The sequence below is a fragment of the Diospyros lotus genome, chromosome 5 (genome assembly GCF_014633365.1).
Source record: "Diospyros lotus cultivar Yz01 chromosome 5, ASM1463336v1, whole genome shotgun sequence".
Classification (NCBI taxonomy): Eukaryota; Viridiplantae; Streptophyta; class Magnoliopsida; order Ericales; family Ebenaceae; genus Diospyros; species Diospyros lotus.
In genome coordinates this window covers 14,386,443-14,405,811 of record NC_068342.1, presented here as the reverse complement: position 1 = coordinate 14,405,811, position 19,369 = coordinate 14,386,443, and the positions used below count along the sequence as shown (strand labels likewise).

The window sequence follows — 19,369 nt, the reverse complement described above, 5'->3', positions numbered from 1 at the left end:
AAATCGGAGCTTCATCTCCCACTGTCGCTGGTGACGAATGGGAAGGATGAAGCGACCAAGGAGAGGATGTAGTAGTGAGAGGCGAGGCAGCAAAGAGGCGAAGAGCAATAGTGAGAGGGTCAGTGGCAGAGGGTCGACTAGAGCAAGGGAAGGGGAGGGAGAGGGAAAGGGGTGAACAACAAATCGCGATATATCGTGATTGATCATCCTATACACGCACCTATCAAACTTGCCCCCGTACAAGTAACATGACTCAATCTGCAAATAGAACCATTAACAAGCCAGAATAGAGTGCCCAACATAGTAAAGTGGATTTGAATCTGCAACAATGATATTCAACACCCATCGCCATCCCTTAGTAGTGAAAAATGGCTAGTAAACACAAGAGGACTAAAGAGTAACAATATATGCATAAACCAATTTCCTTGCAATCAACAGTTTTGACAGTCATACAACATCTTGTACAGTTCATCCAAGGTAAGGTCTGTATCTAGTAACCACATTAACATATAAATGGATTCTTAACGACTTGTAGTTTCCACATATCCTCAGCTTGATTCACACCCATTTCAACATCCTTGACACCTCTTCACATATGGTCATGCTATTGCTTTTACTTCTCTGCCTTTCATCAATTGTCATGGCAGCGACCTTAGTCCAGCATCTACAGATGTTCCTGACAGCAACTCAAAAAGTATAATGTGATATACTGGTCTACTTTTGTTGTATTTTACTTTTCACATGAATGAATGCTTCATAAAGAAACGTTGCATGAGAAGTTAAACAACTCAAATGAAGTCAACTCCTCTAAAGTATGAGGAACTAGCCAGAAATTTAATTAAGATAATCCATGACTGGAGACAGTAGAGGTTTGTTTGAGAAGATAGCTTCCAAGTTCCCTGACATAAGCTCATACAGAGCCAGGAAAGATTCCTCAGTACAGAAAGCACAGTGCGGTGACATGACAACATTATCCAATGTAAAGAGTTCTTCAGGAACCTCAGGCTCGTTCTCAAACACATCCAACCCGGCGCCAGCAATGTCCCCTCGCAACAAACACTGCACCAAGTCTTTTTCATCGATAACAGGCCCACGAGCAATATTTACAACGACTCCTTCCTTTCCCAGTGCCAACAAGACTTCTTTGTTAATCAAGTAGCAAGTCTGGTCAGTCAATGCGCAGCAAATAACTAGGATGTCACTGTTAGCAGCGAGTTCACAAATGTCATAATAGAAGGGATAAGAAACAGATGGCTTCTTCTTCCTTGAATTGTATGAGATGGAGCAACCAAAGGCCTCGAGCCTCTTTGCAACTTCTAAGCCAATGCTTCCCAATCCAACAATTCCAACTCGCTTGCCTCCCAACTGCAAACTCAATCACAAATGCTCAAAATATTATGGAATATATTCATTCTAGCTTACTGATCACTGCCATATGTTGTGCATAGCATATGGTATACATTGCCTAGGAGATAGTATTTTCAGTTATTAGCGGAGTTAAGTTGCATCTTCAGTCGCTACACAGACACATTACATCGCACCTCTCTCAGAACAGTCCCCTTGTGTTGTGAAATAAAGAGTATTTCAGAAGGTTTTTGTCCAACCATGTTTGATATTTTTATTTATTCTAGAGACAAAATATTTTTCATTTTTATTTATTTCAAAATTCCATGATACTCAGTTGAACTAGAATAACCCAATTGTTGGTATTTTATGAAGAAAGAAGAAAAGGGAATGAAAAAAATACCAAAGCAAAAGTCATATATTTTATTCAATCGTAAACTCCAATTTATACAGTTAAAATATAAATTGAAATGAGCATAAAGTGGAGAATAATATGGCATAATATTCAATAAAAACAATTAATAAACAATATTAGATATTTGCTAATTTATTGGTTATGGATAATCTTATTTTATTTTGACTTCTTCAAACCACATCAGCAGTTACTAAGTCAAAATTCAACACTCTTCCTTGACTTTGAGGCTGCAAATGCAAAGCATTTTAATTTTGGCATGACTTGGATATAGCATATGGGGATTTTATGATTTTATAGTTATGAGGCATAAGTATGGTTATGGGTTTTGGGGCATAGGCATTTTTTTTGGGCATAGGCATGGATATGGTTTTTTTTTAGTAGAGTTAAAATAACTCCTCCTCCTCATGTTGGTCAGCAGCAGCTCTAGCTTTGCCTTCTTCTTGTTGTGATCTGCACATAATTGTGATGTGACCTAATTGACCACATTTGTTGCACTTTACATCGGGCCTCCACCAACACTTGTGTTGTGGATGATTGGTTTTTTTGCAGCAAGGGCAAGGTGGATAATTTCCACTATTGTTGTTTCCAGCATTTGCAAGCTTCTTGTTGTGATTCCAAACCTTTTTTTCACCGGTGGGCCTTGTTTGTGCCTGGAAAGCTCCTTCAACGGCTCCTCCTATTCTCACAAGCCTTCTTTGTTCTTAAGCCTGTAAAGCATTAAGTAACTTTGCCAAGGAAATGCTTGACAGATCTTTTGCATTTTCTAAAGAAGAGATAGTGACTTCATACCTCTCTGGAAGTGTAACAAGTATTTTTTCGATGATTCTTTGATCAGGAAAATTCTTACCTAACAACCTCACTTTGTTAGCAAGACTAAGCAACATGTCAGTGTACTCCTTCATAGTTTCTGACTCCTTCATTCTTTGCATTTCAAACTCTCTGATCAAGTTTAACACTTGCATATTCTTCACTCGTTCATTGCCTTGGTATTCTTCTTTGAGATGATCCCAAATGGCTTTTGCTGAAGACAGGTTCATGATTTTTGTGAAAATATTGGGAGAAACTGCAGCATACAAGTAGGCCATGGCTTTAGCCTTCCTTGTCTTCCTCTCCTTGTGAATCTTTATTTGGTTCATAGTTGGATTGGCCGACAAATCAGCGACTACGTAATCTTCCTCAACTGCTTCCCAAAGATCTAGTGCCTTGAGATGGACTTTCATTTTAATAACCCATACTTGATAGTTGTCGCCACCAATTATCGGTGTTGCCGGCATTCCGTGACTTGATTCTACTTCCATCTTTGCAGATTGTTGGCTTGAGTTTGAGTGTTTGTGAATATGATTTTTTTTGTTTCTCTCAACTCACAAGTCCCTCAAGAAAAAGGGCTCTGATACCATTTGTTGGTATTTTATGAAGAAAGAAGAAAAGGGAATGAAAAAAATACCAAAGCAAAAGTCATATATTTTATTCAATCGTAAACTCCAATTTATACAGTTAAAATATAAACTGAAATGAGCATAAAGTGGAGAATAATATGGCATAATATCCAATAAAAACAATTAATAAACAATATCAGATATTTGCTAATTTATTGGTTATGAATAATCCTATTTTATTTTGATTTCTTCAAACCACATCAGCAGCTACTAAGTCAAAATTCAACACCAATTACCGTTTGGCCAATCATCATTCTTGTCCAATTGCTATACACTGCTAAACAAATTATTTTTTTGTTCAAAGTTGTTGGCTTATCCTCCTAGCAGAAAACCATTTAATTTGAAAGAAAGTCATCCATTTTATCAGGCTCAAAGAACTTATCCAGAGGAAAACCTGTTGAATGCTTCAAATAAATAATTTGTTATCGGGTGAACCACCACTATCCACTAGATGTTGAGTCTTCCAGCGCCAAATTCTCCCCACGACTCTCATTATCCTCTGCCCTGCCGGGTTTAACTATTCTTCTGTTGTCCTGAAATCCCAGGTGCACGCTTGCGGGAAGCATCGCCAGAACCTATTGTGCTGAGACACTATCTCTGAGAGGCAAAGTCTACCTTCAAAGATAAGGTGTCCTGGACACTTTTCGTATGAAATGCTTGTCTACCTCTCCAATGTTTCCCAACACCTTGAGCCCCTTTTCCTATGGCTTAATGCTGTATTGATAACAGTAGCTGTTTTCTAGTTTGCAAACCCAAACTGTGAAGTTCTCGATGGAGCAGACTGAGAAGTGGGAAGTATTAAGGCATCAAGTAAGGAATTGACCAATGAGATGTAAAAAATTGGCTTTGTTATCTATTGCTGTTGATATACAGGTAATTGGAGAAAGCCAACTCCCGATTAGCGCTTCCACCTTTTATGAGAAATTGGTCATCATGGGATCAATATTTTAACTCCGGTTCTGTACCAAATTAAGGAACAAAATATAGCATCTTTATTCCTGTTGGAAGAAACCAAGATATAAGTCACGAACTAAACTCTTAGATGAAGAAGGACTCCTAGATGAAGGAGGAGTTTAGATAAGGTAGCAGTCCTAGATGGGAAAGGAATTTAAAGAGATCAACAACAACTAATATCAGCAGTTTTATAGATATATCTAATGTGTATTTGTAAAATTAAATAAAGGTTATCTACAGCTGTAAAGTAGGAGTATTTTTAGGAAATTTTTTAGGTTTCTCTTTGTATAAATATCCTCCTAAAACTAATGAATAATTTACGGGCGAATGATTGATTTCCCCTAGATATTCTTTCAATTCCAGTTAAATTACCAGACCGTACCAGCCAGTACCAACCAGTATTGATTTGGCACAGGGGTACCGCTGGTAGCAGTTGTGGTGCTTACCACACAGCAGCCAATTTTAATGTTTTAAAATAAAGCACAGTGTCACCCATCAATATTTTTAGTGCTGGTTCATGTATTTGACATGGTTGAAGATATGGGGAGAAGTCAAGCTAAATTAGGAGACAGCTCATGTGCCAAGCCAACCAGGGAGGTGGCCCATATGTCAGGCCAAGCTAAGGAGAAGACGACTATGTGAAGGGACGAGGCCCGTGTGTTGGACATGCCTATGTACGTGAAGACCAAGCAGGTGTGGGAGGCAAGCCTGGAGTGAACAAGGGTGATCATGACTGAGCCGAGCATACTTGGGCACTGGGGATAGTGGTTGGGCCACTTCACAATTGATGGGTGCCACCTTGGGGCAAGTTGGCATGGTGCGGTGTGCTGTGGCACACTTGGGATGCAAAGAAACCCATGTAGACAAATCTGGCAACACGGTTGGGGTGCAGTGGACCACAATGCCACATAAAGATTGGGATGATGACTCAGTTGGCCTGTTATTGGGGACTGTGGCCGTGCAGGGCCCTGTTGGCAACCAAAGGCAAGAAGCATGCAACAATGCGCAAGTCACTGGGCCATGTGGCTGCACTAAGACAAGCTGACGTGCAAACTTGGGCAAAATGACAGAAGAGCAAGCCCAGTGGCATGGAAGATGCGAGTCAGGCCAAGCAGGCCCCCAAAGTCCAAGTAGGGAGTCACACATGCACGACATGGTGTGCTTAATAAATGAGAGAGACCAAGGATGATGCAGGTGACATGCAAATGTCAAACAAGTGTCTGGCAAGCATGGAGCTATGACTAGACTAGTTGCATGGCTGATTGCACGGCAAGAAGACCTAGAGTCATCTACACTGTTCTGGAAGATTTTGAAAGGCTCAAAGGTATTCTAAAATTTGTTAGGGTTTTTGAGTATTCTAGATTATTCTCTTATATATTCTAGTCTCTATTTAGGTGTCTAGAATATTCCTGGATATTTTTAGGATCTTTCATTTCCATTTATTCACCTCATAGAGTCTATATAAAGTGTTGTAAACCTTCATTTATATTCATCCTCCAATTATTTAATAGACTTTGAAAGCTTTCTCTCTCTAGAAAAGAGTTTCCCTCTCTAGCTTTGTGGTGCTTCTCCAATCTTCCAAGTCCACTTGAGCTGGTGTGCAAGAGTGGGAAACGTTGGCCTAGCCTTGGTCAAGGTTCGCACTTCCTTGCTTAAGAGAATTATAAGGGCGTGATGACAGGCTTGCAATCCTTGGCTCCCTATTTATAGACACTACTCTAGCCACTAGGCACTAGCCAGGTCTCACTTTGCCTCAGACCATTAGCCAGGCCCCGCTTAACCTTAACCCGCTAGCCAAGCCTCCCTCAACCTCAGCTTAATAGCTAAGCCTTGTTTGGTCTTGGTACTTCGCAGGGGCCTTGTATGTTCCAAACAGAGGGGCTTTCATAGACTTGCAAGCGAGCCAACCCTACTCAAGGATTGGAATTCCTACTTGAACTAGGATTCTCACCAAGAATCTAGCTATCCAGCCAAATCCCAACAACTTGGGATAACCCTCTTCTCCTAAATCTTAGGAAGGCAACCTACAGGGGTAATCCTAAGCCCTCTAAGTTCTTATAGGATAACAACTCCTAAATGTTGTCCAACAAAGATACTTAATCCTAAGTGAAGGATTTGTTAGATGAATTAGAACTTGGGAAACTAGCATCAGATTCACGGGGAGACAAATGTTTATAAAACTTCAATCCATATCTTTGTGTTCCCCCCTTATTGAGTTGTTACAATTTGAATTTATAGTCTTACACAACAACTCTTGACATACCTATCATTAACTCATCAAATACATGAACTTAGATAATGAATGAACATGAAACTAGGTGAATGAATCAAGTAATTAATGTGAGACTCTTCCATTCTTTAAGTCCATTGTATCTACTGCACATTATCAGTAACATTCTCCCCCTTAATGTGCTGTTTCTGAACTCCCAAAGCTTCCCTTAGCTGCTGGAACTTGGCTCTTGGTAATGCTTTTGCGAAAATATCTGTCACTTGTTCTTTTATCCTGCAATACTTCAGCTCCACAACTCCATCTTCAATAGCTTCATGAATAAAATGATATTTAACTACAATATGCTTGGTGCGGCTGTGGTAAACAGGATTCTTTGCAATAGCAATTGCTGATTTGTTGTCACAATAGAGTTCAATAGCTCCCTTTTGTTTTTCACCGACATCTTCTAAAATGTGTTGTAGCCAAATAGCTTGTTTAGTTGTCAAGCTTGCTGCAATATTCTCTGCTTCAGCAGAAGATTGAGCAACTGATTCTTGCTTCTTTGACAACCAAGAAAACACCCCTGAACCAAAACTAAAAACGTATCCTGAAGTACTTTTCATATCATCTGTACAACCTGCCCAATCACTGTCACAATACCCCACTAGCATTACTTTATTTTGCCTCTCAAATCTGATGCCATAATCTGCAGTGCCTTGAATGTACCTCATCACTCTTTTGGTTGCACCAAGATGAAAATGACTTGGACTATTCATAAATCTGGAAAGTAGACTTGCAGCAAACATGAGATCAGGCCTTGTAGCAGTGAGATAAAGTAGATTTCCCACCAAACTTCTATAATGGGTAGCATCCACCTTCTTACCTCCATCTTCTTTCATCAATTTTTCATTTACAATAAGTGGAGTAGCAACAGAATTGCAATCAGCCATTCCAAATTTTGTTAGAATTTTCTTGGCATAATTCTTTTGACAAATAAAAACTCCCCCATCATCTTGATAAATTTCTATGCCAAGAAAGTGATGCAATAAGAGTTCTAATTGTATCCAACCGTGCCACTGGAGCAAATGTCTCATCATAATCAATACCGGGTTGTTGAGAATAGCCTTTTGCAACCAATCTAGCTTTGCTCCTTTGCACCGAGCCATCTGAGTTATGTTTCACCTTGTAAATCCACTTCACACCAATGATATCTCTATCTTCTGGTCTATCAACCAGCTGCCATGTCTCATTCTTCTCAATTGCATCAATTTCTTCTTGCATTGCCCTTCTCCAAGACTCTTCTTTCACTGCTTCTTCATAGTTTTCTTTACATCTTGCATAAATTTGAGACAAAGATCTCACCTTTCTCGGAGTTGAAGAGTTAGATGGTGATGCAGGTTCCTTTTCATTTGCATTGTCATTATCTGAGTTTTGTTGCACAAAATCTTTAGGATTAGAGTCTCCTTCAATCTGATTTTGCTCCCAATTCCAGACGACATTTTTAGCAAATATGACATCTTTGCTGATAATCATCTTGTTAGACTTCAAGCTATACAGCCTATAGCCTTTAGACATTGAACTGTAACCCACAAATATACACTTTTCGCTGGTCTCATCAAGTTTTTGTCTCTTCTCTTTTGGAATTTGAGCATAAGCAACACAGCCAAACACCCGTAGATGATTCATGGATGGCTTCCTCTTACTCCAAGCTTCAAATGGGGTTTGGTTCCAGACTGCCTTGATAGGAGATCTATCGATCAAATACACAGCTATATTTACAGCTTCTGCCCAAAATTCTTTTGGTAGCTTTTTCTCAAATAACATGGATTTAGCCATCTCCATTACGGTTTGATTTTTTCTCTCAGAAACTCTATTTTGTTGTAGAGTATAGCCAACTGTAAGTTGTCTTGCCACCCCTTCATCTGCACAAAACTCATCAATATCTTAATATTGCAACCACTTTGTTTTTCAACAAAGTTTTTGAATTTCTTAAAGATTGTGAAAACTTCAGATTTCTGTCTCATGAAATAAACCCATGTCATGCGAGTATAATCATCAATGAACAAGATAAAGTACCTATTTCCAGAATAAGATGTTGTAGTCATTGGACCACAAACATCAGTATGCACCAATTCCAGATTCTCCTTAGCTCTCCATCCTCCTCCTTTTGAAAAGGGTTGACGATGATATTTTCCAAGTACACATCCTTCACAAACTTCTTGTTTTTCATGAATAATTGGAAGCCCTTGAACCATTCTCTTCTGATGCAGCAATTTAATTGCTCCAAAATTCAAGTGACCAAGGCATTTGTACCAAAGCCAAGACAAATCAGCTTTCTTTATTATCAAAACAACATTCTCTGCACACTTTATATCAAGTGGAAAGCATCTACTCACCATCTTCAGTTTTGCCAGAATTTGAGTCGTCTTCTTTTTGTCATAAATGGTGCAATAATTATCTTCAAAATGCAAAACATATCCATGCTCCATAAGTTGTCCAACGCTGAGCAGGTTCTGATCCACCTCTGGCCAATAGAGTATTTCATGAATAAGCTTGATTCCTTGCTTTGTTTGTACTCCAACACTTCCTTTTCCATTCACTTCAATGAGATTTCCATTTCCTATCTTTACTTTGGATTGAAAACTCAGATCCAAATCCTGAAAAATGCCTTTATCCGCTGTAATATGATTGCTACATGCACTGTCAATGAGCCACTGATTTTGTGCAGGCTCTAGAGCACTTTGACATGCATAAAACAAGCTTTCTTCACCTGCTTTCTGCTCCACTACATTTGCTTGCTACTCATTCTTCATCCTGCAATCCTTCCTCAAATGGCCAAATTTATTGCAATTATAACAACGTGGCTTGTCCTTAAACCAGAATTCTTTTGCAAAATGGCCAAGTTTGTCACAAACATGACACTTTGGTGCTGAACTTTCTGCAGTTGATTTACTGTCAAAAAATCCTCTACCTCTTCCTCTTGAGTTTCTGCCTCTACCTCTTGCCCTTCCTCTTCCTCTTCCTCTTCCTTTTCCTCTTGTTGAATCTTCAGGCTGTTTTTGGTCTTGAAAAGTGAATTGAGATTGAAACACACTTTCAATTGGTTTTTTAGAGTGATGTGCCAATCTTTGCTCATAAGTTTTCAACGACCCCATCAAGGTTTGAATACTCAAGGTGGAGAGGTCTTTAGTTTCTTCTATCACAACAATTATGGGATCAAATTTTTCTGGCAAGCTGGTCAACACTTTTTCTACCATTTTCTTATCTTCCATCACTTCATCATAACTCTTCATTTGATTCACAATTTCAATAAATCTTGTAAAATACTCCTCTACTTTCTCATTTTCTTTCATTTTCATATTCTCGAATTCTCTTCTTAAGGTTTGAAGTTTAATAACCCTTACCTTTTCATCTCCTTGAAATTCTTGCTACAGAATTTCCCAGGCTTCTTTTGCACTTGTTGCTCTCATGATTCTGGGAAAAATCACATCAGTAACTCCCCTTTGAATCATGGCAAGCACTGCTGCTTCAATACTCTTTTTCTCTTTCAATTCCTTCATCTGGGCTAATGGTATGCTTTCATCATCTGATGGAATTTCAACTCCAGACTCCACGATTTCCCAGGCTCCAAGTGAGTTGATCAAGGTCTTCATCTTTACGCACCAAAAATCATAGTTTTCTCTGCCAAATACTGGAACTTGGGTTGAGTTATAATTGGAAATATTCTTGGTCAACATTATTTTACTGGCGCAACAGCTCTCTTCTTCTTCCAGCTCTGATACCAATTATGTTAGATGAACTAGAACTTGGGAAACTAGCAGCAGATTCACGGGGAGAGAAATGTTTATGAAACTTCAATCCATATTTTTGTATTCCCCCCTTATTGAGTTGTTACAATCTGAATTTATAGTGTTACACAACAACTCTTGACATACCTATCATTAACTCATCAAATACATGAACTTAGATAATGAATGAACACGAAACTAGGTGAATGAATCAAGTAATTAAAGTAAGACTCTTCCATTCTTTAAGTCCATTGTAACTACTGCACATTATCAGTAACAGGACTGTCTCTGTGTAGTTATTAAGAAGGATCTTTCCTTTATAGTAGACATTCATTCTCAGTATCAATTCTAAACTACCCCTAGCTCCTTGGCCTCCTCTCTATTACTCCATGCCTGACTTAAGAATTGGAGTGGCTTTCTCGGCCAACCCAAGGATAGTCTCACCGCTTTCTTTTTGCAATTTACCAGCACCTGTGAACCTAGATTGAAGTTTCTTGCCATCTAGTATGTTTCTTTCTTGTAAATATGTTGCTGATTAAATTTGCGCATCATTAATAGGTGTTGTCTAGGGGAAACAAAGGCTTTCACGTAATCGACCTAATGGTTGAAACCTAAAATCCCAAAAAGAGTTCACGCCATTCGACACCAAGTTCAACTTCTGTTGAGACTAGTTGACACTAGTGATGGGAACGAATACATAAAGAGGAGCAAGAAACTAGTCAAAGCAATACGAGCAAGCATCGCAAAGCGAATTATGGTTCAATGCAAAAAGAAGAATGCAAGCGACAGGAGAAATCAGACTCCAATAGCAAGTTTGATGTTTTTCCTTTGATATAGTTTTGATGATAAAATTAATTTTTTTAATGATTCTTAACTTGATGCTCCTAATTACTTTTATATATTCTATTAAGCTCCAAAATGAAAATCAATTTCATCATGCAATCTAATGCCAAAAATCTTGTAATAAATTTTTTATGGCATTTGGAATATTATGTTTTATTTGGTTAAAATGTGAAAAAAAATTATCTAAAAGTATTTTTACCATTACTACAATAATCCGACGGTTGCTATAATAAATCCGACTGTTTGCTACAGTAACAACTAGTTTTTTGAAAGCTCTTGTGAAACTCCATAAATAGAGGGATGGAGGTTCATTCAAGCATTCCAAGAGAATTTATTACAAGCTTTCAAGTGCTCAATCTTTTATGTTCTCATTTATTCTGTTGGAAAATTTGGAATATTCATATATTCACGTCCAAATTGATAAATGAGTGAATGAAAAATTGTTTGAGGCATGTGTAATATAACATATAATTTATATTATTGTACAAGTAAAAGAAAGGAAAAAATACAAGAGGTACACTATAGGCTAAATTATGAGGGTGCACTATGTGAGGTGGCTAATTGAAATTAATAATGCAAAGTACTATGCAAGTTACTATTTCAATTATTAATATATATGAAAGAGGCCTACTTCATTATATATTATAAAGATATTATATATATATATAATTGAGGGAGGCAACAAAGCCTCCCACGTCTTCTCTCTTTCTTCTTCCTCTTAGCTTCTTCCTCTTCTATAAATAGAGAGCTTATTCCATTGAAAAAAAATGAGATAATTCACAGCAAAATTATTTTCTAAAAATTCTCATACTCTTCCAATTTTAATAGTGTTCAACTAATGTTCCGGTTCGTTATTAGGTTCTGAAGTTTGTCCTAACTTCTCAATCTGTAAACCGTTATACCATGGGAAACAAAAATCAATTAGCCTCTAGCACTTTCGATGAGGCGGCGAATCTATTTTAAAGAAATTGTGTTACACAGGCCTCAGTTTTATCATCCTTTTATATATTATTGTACTTTTATTTTCCCTTGCAAGTTATTGTATTATTTCAATATTTCTGTACTGCTAGTTTAAATACAATATTATAATAATTATATTTCTAAGTAATAATTACAGTATTACAAACATAATTATTGTTTGGCTAAAAATACAATTATTTTATTGTGGTTGGCTAACAATATTAAAACAAAGAATGAATGGAAAATAGTACAAATATGTTGAAGAAAAATTTTATTATATTTTTTTAACAATCTTAAAATAGATTTACTCACTGAGGTTTTGATCTGCGATGGCTACTCCTATGAATTATGTTGGAACCTCTAATAACGTGGCACAAGGATCATTCCTTGTGGTCCAAATGCCTGTTACTATGCTTGTGGGCCATGGCAAAAAGTCTGAGAAATTCAACTGATTGAATTTTAAGAGGTGACATCAAAAGATGTTGTTTACCTCACTACTTTGAATTTTACGAGATTCTTGACCGATGATGCTCCTAAATTAAAGGAGGATGAAACAGATATGCTAGTCGTCAACGCAGTTGATACGTGGAAGCATTCTGATTTCTCAAGCAAACTTCCAAAGAGGAAGACTAGGGCCCATGAGGCACATGTGATGGATACTATGATTGAAGACGTGTTCAATATAAGCATGTCAGCCATGGTATCTAAGATGAACTTGGTTGAGTCTAACCCGAAGGAATGGTGGATTGACACTGGTGCCACAAGACACGTATGCTCAAATAGGGAGCTGTTCACCACCTTCGAGCCACTTGGTGGGGTAAAGTGATTTTATCGAACAATTATCTTTTAAATAAGATAGCTTGAAAGAAAGAGAAAAAGACTTCCTATGAACTCTAGGAAAATAGCAGACCATCCTACAAATATTTAAGAGAGTGGGGGTGTCTAGTAAAATTTGCCATTGTGTGGAACCATCCGATGTAAAAGGTAGGGATGCTCTTTGTGTGGTCTCTGTGTAGTGGTGTATGGAGACAGATGTTACTTGCTGGGATCCACTGTCCTCCATTGAATGGGGGTGAACATCCTATATATTCTAAGTTGGTTGGTGATTGTGAGAGTCCTTGGCCAAGGCATGTATGATCAGAAAGGAGTTTCCGATGTCGGAAAGAGTTCTGATATGCCATCTTGATCACCCTAGACTAGATCCGACATAGTCACCGAGTCCTATGAGTTTAATCAGTCACATTACATGTACAAAATTTTGAAAAAACTCAACAAGAATGATTATGGTGTGGCTAGAACACCATTAGACATTAGTCTTTAACTATCCAAGAATAGAGATGAGAGTATTTCTCAAGTAGAATACTCCAGAGTAATTGGAAGTCTAGGCCCCGTTTGATAGCCATTTTTTTCCAAGGAAAAGACATTTTTTCTACCCAATTTTCCACTTGACATGAAATACTAGGAAAATTACCAAATTCTATAGAAAATATTACCAATCAAACACCAAAAGATGGAAAATAACATCATTTTCCAGGTATAAAATTATACCAATCAAACAACTTAAATTTTCAATTTCTAGAAATTCATTTTCTCTATAATTCAATTCCATGGAATTCACTTTCTTTCCACCCAAATTCCACCTTTGCAATCAAACGCGCCCTTAATGTATTTAATGAGTTGTACTAGACCAGATAATGCTTATGTAGTTAGTAAACTGAATCGATATACAAGTAATCCTAATGCTGACCATTGGAAAACAATAGTAAGAGTACTTAGGTACTTGCAATATACTCGTAACTATGAGCTACACTACAATAGATACCCAGCTGTCCTGGAAGGATATAGTGATGAGAACTGGATATCTGATGTAAAAGACTCAAAATTTACAAGCGGATATGTATTCACACTTGCAGGTGCAGCCGTAGCCTGGAAATCCTTTAAATAGACTGTTATAACCAGATCTACTATGGAATATGAACTTATTGCCTTAGACAAATGTGGCAAAGAGGCAGAATGGCTATGCAATTTCTTAGAAAATATTCCAATATGGAAGAAACATGTGCCTCCAAAATGTATAAATTGTGATAGTCAATTTGCAATTGGAAGAGCACAGAGTAACATGTATAATGATAAGTCTAGACATATACGTTATAGACATAATACCATTACACAACTACTCTCAACTGGAATTATCTCTATGACTATGTGAAGTCAAAAGATAATATTGCGGATCTGCTAACCAAAGGGGTTGAATAGAGAGTTAGTTGAAAGATCGTTACGGGGAATGGCACTAAAGCCCATGAAAGAATAAGTTGTTACAATGGAAACCCAGCCTAATTGACTAGAGATCCCAAGATTTAGATTCAAAGGGACAACCTAATTGTAAAAGTTTTATTAGGTCACTATTGGGGGGGTTTATCCTCTTGTCCATTTCTATAATGAAACAGTAATACTCGTGGGAAAAGAATAGCAATGTTTTCTTTAATAATTCTTAAACTCAAAAATTCTGAGTACAGTAAATAGGTTACTCTGAATTAAGAAATCACTTAAGTGAGAGAGAAATAGGCCCGCTTCAAAGGAGAATTGTATAAGGCTTAATTCTTTAAAAAACTCTCGCAGAACCAGGCTGATGTTCGTAGACAAAATGAACATAATCATGAAAACTAAACAATGGTAGGAACATTCATGTGTGAAATATGTTATCATTTACATTAATAACAAGACAATTCAAGGACATCATATCTACTGGACAATTAATAAAGTAAATATATTTTCACAAGAAAAGGTTCAAGGGGTAACACCTACCTATCCTATGCAAGTTTCGACCGATGAACACTATCATTGAGTCAAAATATTTTCTTCATCAATTTTCATTCATGTGGGGGAATGTTGGAAAATTTGGAATATTCGTATATTCACATGTCCAAATTGATAAGTGGGTGAATGAAAAATTGTTTGAGGCATGTGTAATATAATATATAATTTATATTATTGTAAAAGTAAAAGAAAGGAAAAAATACAAGAGATGTACTATGTGAGGCGGCTGATTGAAATTAATAATACAAAGTACTACATATTATAAAAATATTATATATATATATATATAATTGAGGGAGGCAACAAAGCCTCCCACGTCTTCTCCCTCTTCTCTCCTTCTTCCTTCTCTTTATAGAGGGCTTACTCCATTGAAAAAAGAAAAAAAAATGAGAGAATTCACAGCATAATTATTTTCTAAAAATTCTCATATTTTTCCAGTTTTAATAGTGTTCAACTAGTGTTCTAGTTCGTTGTTAGGTTCTGAAATTTGTACTAACTTCTCAGTCTGTAAACTATTGTACCTTGGGAAACAGACATCAATTATTCTTTAGCACTTTCGATGAGGCGACAAATTTATTTTAAGGGAACTGTGCGTTGCACAAGTCTTAGTTTTATCATCCCTTTATATACCATTGTGTTTTTTTCCCTTGTGTAGTATTGTATTATTTCAATATTTCTGTAGTATTGGTTTAAATGCAGTATTATAATAATTATATTTTCGAGCAATAATTACAGTATTACAAACATAATTATTGTTTGGCTAAAAATATAATTATTTTATAATGGTTGGCTAACAATCTTAAAACAGAGAATGAATGGTAGAGATTACGAGTACGTTGAAGAAAAATTTTATTATATTTTTCTAACATGTTCTTCATTTTTCTCTCAAAATGCTTTGATTATCATTTGTATCATTTTGTTCAAGCTTTATGTTTATTTTGAGAGATCTTGTAACTAAGAGTGTCTACTCTTAGATCTTCTCTCTTTTGTATCATTCTCTATTTTCCTATCTTGTATAGCTAGAGGGTCTACCAAGTGTGGTAGGAGGTTAAGTGAATTGTTTCAAATCCTTAGTGAGAAGGTAAGGGAGTAGATATAGACCATTTAGCTAAACCACTATAAATCGTTGTGTCTCTCTTGCATTTATTTTGATTGCATTTCATTGTTTTTATATTTTGTTTTCAAAACCTCCCCAAAAGTTTAAATATTCTCAAATACACAGTTCACCCCCTTTTTGGGTTGTGGTGCCATTGCTATACGATTTCTAACAAAATTAACTAATGGCCAACTAAAGGCCATCCTCTAGGCAGTTAACAAAAAGCTTCGCAAAATATCGCTTAGCCCAATCTCGCAATTGCCATTACCCCCTTTTATTGTCAACATAATCAACAAGCCCATGCCAACCAAGCTTAGCTACCCTCCCTTTCACATATTAGAGAGCACAGAGGATCCTGGGGAACACCTTTGATGGTACTATGATGCCATACAGTCTAGGTAATGCAACTGACACTATGATTTGTCGGAACTTTTCACAAATATTGCACGGAGCAGCTAAGGATTAATTTGATACGATTCTCGAAGCGAGACATCTCCAAATTTAAACAACTTGTATAGAAATTTAGGAATAGGTTTCAAGGGCAACTAAGCCTTAAAAAAGACTAGCTCCTGCCTACTGCATATAAAGCCCAAGCCCAAGACCAAGGAGTCCCTCAAGCAATTCATCACCAGGTTTCAAGCTGAAGCTGCCAACACCGACAAAATGGAAGACAAAGTAACAATATTCACTCTCACTAATACTCTTACGGAGACTAGGTTTGGTTTTTCCCTAAATAAGAATGAACCAAAAACCTTGACAAAATTATACACGAGCCCAAAGGTACATGTATGTTGAAGAACATGTCAGAACAACTTATGAGGCGCCTATTAAAGGAAACAACGTGATTTTGAAACATCTCATCGGAAGAAAAGGTCAAGTTGTTGGAGACCTAAACCCCGAAGGTCTTAAGACCAAGGTCCAACAATGTTTATTCCTCCCAATAAGCCACCACCCAAAGTCCTTGCTGAAATCAGCGTGGATAGGCATATTATGACTAGTGCCGAAGCCAATACACATACGCCAATTTTGAGTACTCTCTAATTTAAAAATTAGGAGTAGCGCTTATCACTATGGCAAGGAAACTTCATCATTACTTTCAAGCACACACTATGATAGTCCTTATGGACCAGCCTCTCAGAAAAGTTATCCAAAAGCCCGACCTTGTTGGCTAAATGTTGTCTTGGATTGTAAAATTAAGTGAATTCAATATCCAATTTCAGCCAGGACTTGCCCTAAAAGCTCAAGTCTTAGCAGATTTTATATCCAAATTTACCATAATTGGCAAGGAATGAGGCGAACCCCCAAACATAGGGAACACAACCTGCGTCTCGCACATTGATGAATTTGTGCAGAACTATTATGAATTTGTGGGTGTCGCCTCAATTTATGATGGTTGTTTATCAAATTTATTTATGGGTATAGCATTTCCCAATCAATTTTAATGCATTATCTATCAATGGACAAGGTTCCTCCTAAGTCCCTTAAACTGGAACCAGATTCGCCAATTCCATTAAAAATAAGAAGAAAAACAGAGGTAGACGTCGCTGAAGCTAATTTACCTAAATTACTCACTACAAGTCTTCAAAATGCTTATAGATGGATGTTCATGCTTATAGATGTATGTAAAATAAGATGTAGAGAGGGATGGAGACCTTAGAACCGAGGGGATATTCTCCTCGAATTGGCCATAGACCAGTCCGAACATACCGATCGGAAGCGGTGATTTTTCTGAGAACATCAATCAACATCCCGACGGCAGTGTCGGCAACGTCCTCGGAGAAGACGGTGCCGGCGTTGGCAATGGAGATTCCGCGTCGGCGGCACTCGGGAAGGTCAAGGTGGTTGAGGCCGGCGCTGGTGGTGACAATAATCCGGAGAGAGGGGAGGCGGAGGAGAAGGTCGGCGGTAATTTGAGTTTCGCCGGAACACAGCAAGGCCTCCACGGAACCTCCGTGGTCGGCGAGAAATTGGTCGGTGGACATGGGAAATTGCCATGCTTTGAGGCATTGGAATTTCTCGGAGAATCGGTTTTCGTAAATGGTGAAAACAGCCGGCTGTCCGAGGACCAACACCTTCGGTAGCTCCTTCACCATTGGGTTTTCGCTTATGAGATTCCTCCATCTCTACCGACACTTGCCATGCAAAGTTTGTACTTTTTGAAAATATCCGTAATTTACCACTATCTAAGTGGTCAACATAATTACACCATCCCTTCAAATGTGAATCCATATTTTTCTTCTGAAAAGTTTTACTCTTTTAACTTTAAATTTAATTTATTAAATATTTAATTTTTATGATTTACATTTATTAACTACTTAAGCTGATTTAAAACAATATATGATTTACATACAAAGTAAGCCAAAAAAAAAATAAAAAAAATAAAATAAAAAAATAACCAACCAAATTAATCTTTCTTTCACTTTCCCCTTTACCTTCAATTATTATTTTTGCTCCTGTCTCCCATCTCCCATCTCCCATCTCTCATCGACCCAAATAGAAGAATCAAGTCTCTCGTCAATCGTCACAATCTCAATAGTTCTCGATCCTTCCTCTTTGCTTCGATCAACAACTCACAAGTTGTGACTAACCCACACTTTCTCTTCTTCAACCAGCACTGAACACTCGCAATTAACCCATCATTTCCTTTCCTCTTTACTCTAATTGATGACTCACGATTGAGCTACTCTTTCCTATCCTCTTTGCTCCAATCGATGATCTAAGAGCTGTAACTAATCCACAATTCTCCTTTCTGTTCGCTTCGATCGACAACCTATTATTTTTCGTCCTCTTTGCTTCGACCATCAATCAATAATTTATCTATTAGTGAGTTTGTAATATAGTCCATTGAACATAGTGTTTTGTTGCTTTATTTTCATGTACTTAATTACATTTCTATTACATACTCAATGTTGGTTAAATAATTAGATAGTTAATAAGTATAAATTATAAAGATTAAATATTTAATAAGTTGTATTTGAAATTCATGGGATGATAGGTTTTTGATGTAAAATTTGAGAGGAAAATATGGGTTTAGTTGTGAAGAATTATTCTCTAAGGTTTTGCCTTTTATTCTTTCTACCATCAATTTTAATTTGCCGATGGTTTTAATATTTTTTTTTAATTTTAAAATTAAATGAATTGCAGATAAAACAGGTTCCAAAAATAATTTATAAATAACTAAACCTCCAAAGAACATAGTTTTAGAAGATATCATAATAAAGAGATTTTTAACAAGTTAAAAAAATTGTTTCACAATTAGGATTGAGACCATCTTCACTGCCTGTTTTCATATAATTCTATAGTTGTTTTCAGATTCCAAAATCAAATAAATTTCAAGCAAAATTACTATCTCAAACTAAACAAATTCCCACCTGGCAAAAACTAATTCTTGAACCAAAAGAATATGTATACAACAATGTATCAAGTCTTGATTCCAAGATAAAGAGTCAGCTCTATGAATTTTAAACAACAAAAAATGCATTCACTCATCCTCATAAATCTCCAATT

At 37.0% G+C, this 19,369-nt stretch overlaps 2 protein-coding genes across 2 annotated transcripts; both read right to left on the bottom strand.

Moving 5' to 3' along the window:
* Window positions 1-391: 391 nt before the first annotated feature.
* Window positions 392-18,019, bottom strand: LOC127802419 (glyoxylate/hydroxypyruvate reductase HPR3-like). The gene is made up of 2 exons (XM_052338213.1): window positions 17,515-18,019; window positions 392-1,365 (listed from the first exon to the last, which is right to left on the bottom strand). Exons 1-2 carry the CDS (start codon window positions 17,953-17,955, stop codon window positions 835-837), a joined length of 972 nt encoding a protein of 323 aa, XP_052194173.1. The 5' UTR covers window positions 17,956-18,019; the 3' UTR covers window positions 392-834.
* LOC127802418 (uncharacterized mitochondrial protein AtMg00810-like) lies at window positions 1,358-11,621 on the bottom strand. Its single transcript, XM_052338212.1, has 2 exons — window positions 8,435-11,621; window positions 1,358-8,280 (listed from the first exon to the last, which is right to left on the bottom strand). The coding sequence occupies exon 2, from the start codon at window positions 7,522-7,524 to the stop codon at window positions 6,523-6,525; it is 1,002 nt and encodes a 333-aa protein (XP_052194172.1). The 5' UTR covers window positions 7,525-8,280; window positions 8,435-11,621; the 3' UTR covers window positions 1,358-6,522.
* Window positions 18,020-19,369: the final 1,350 nt, after the last annotated feature.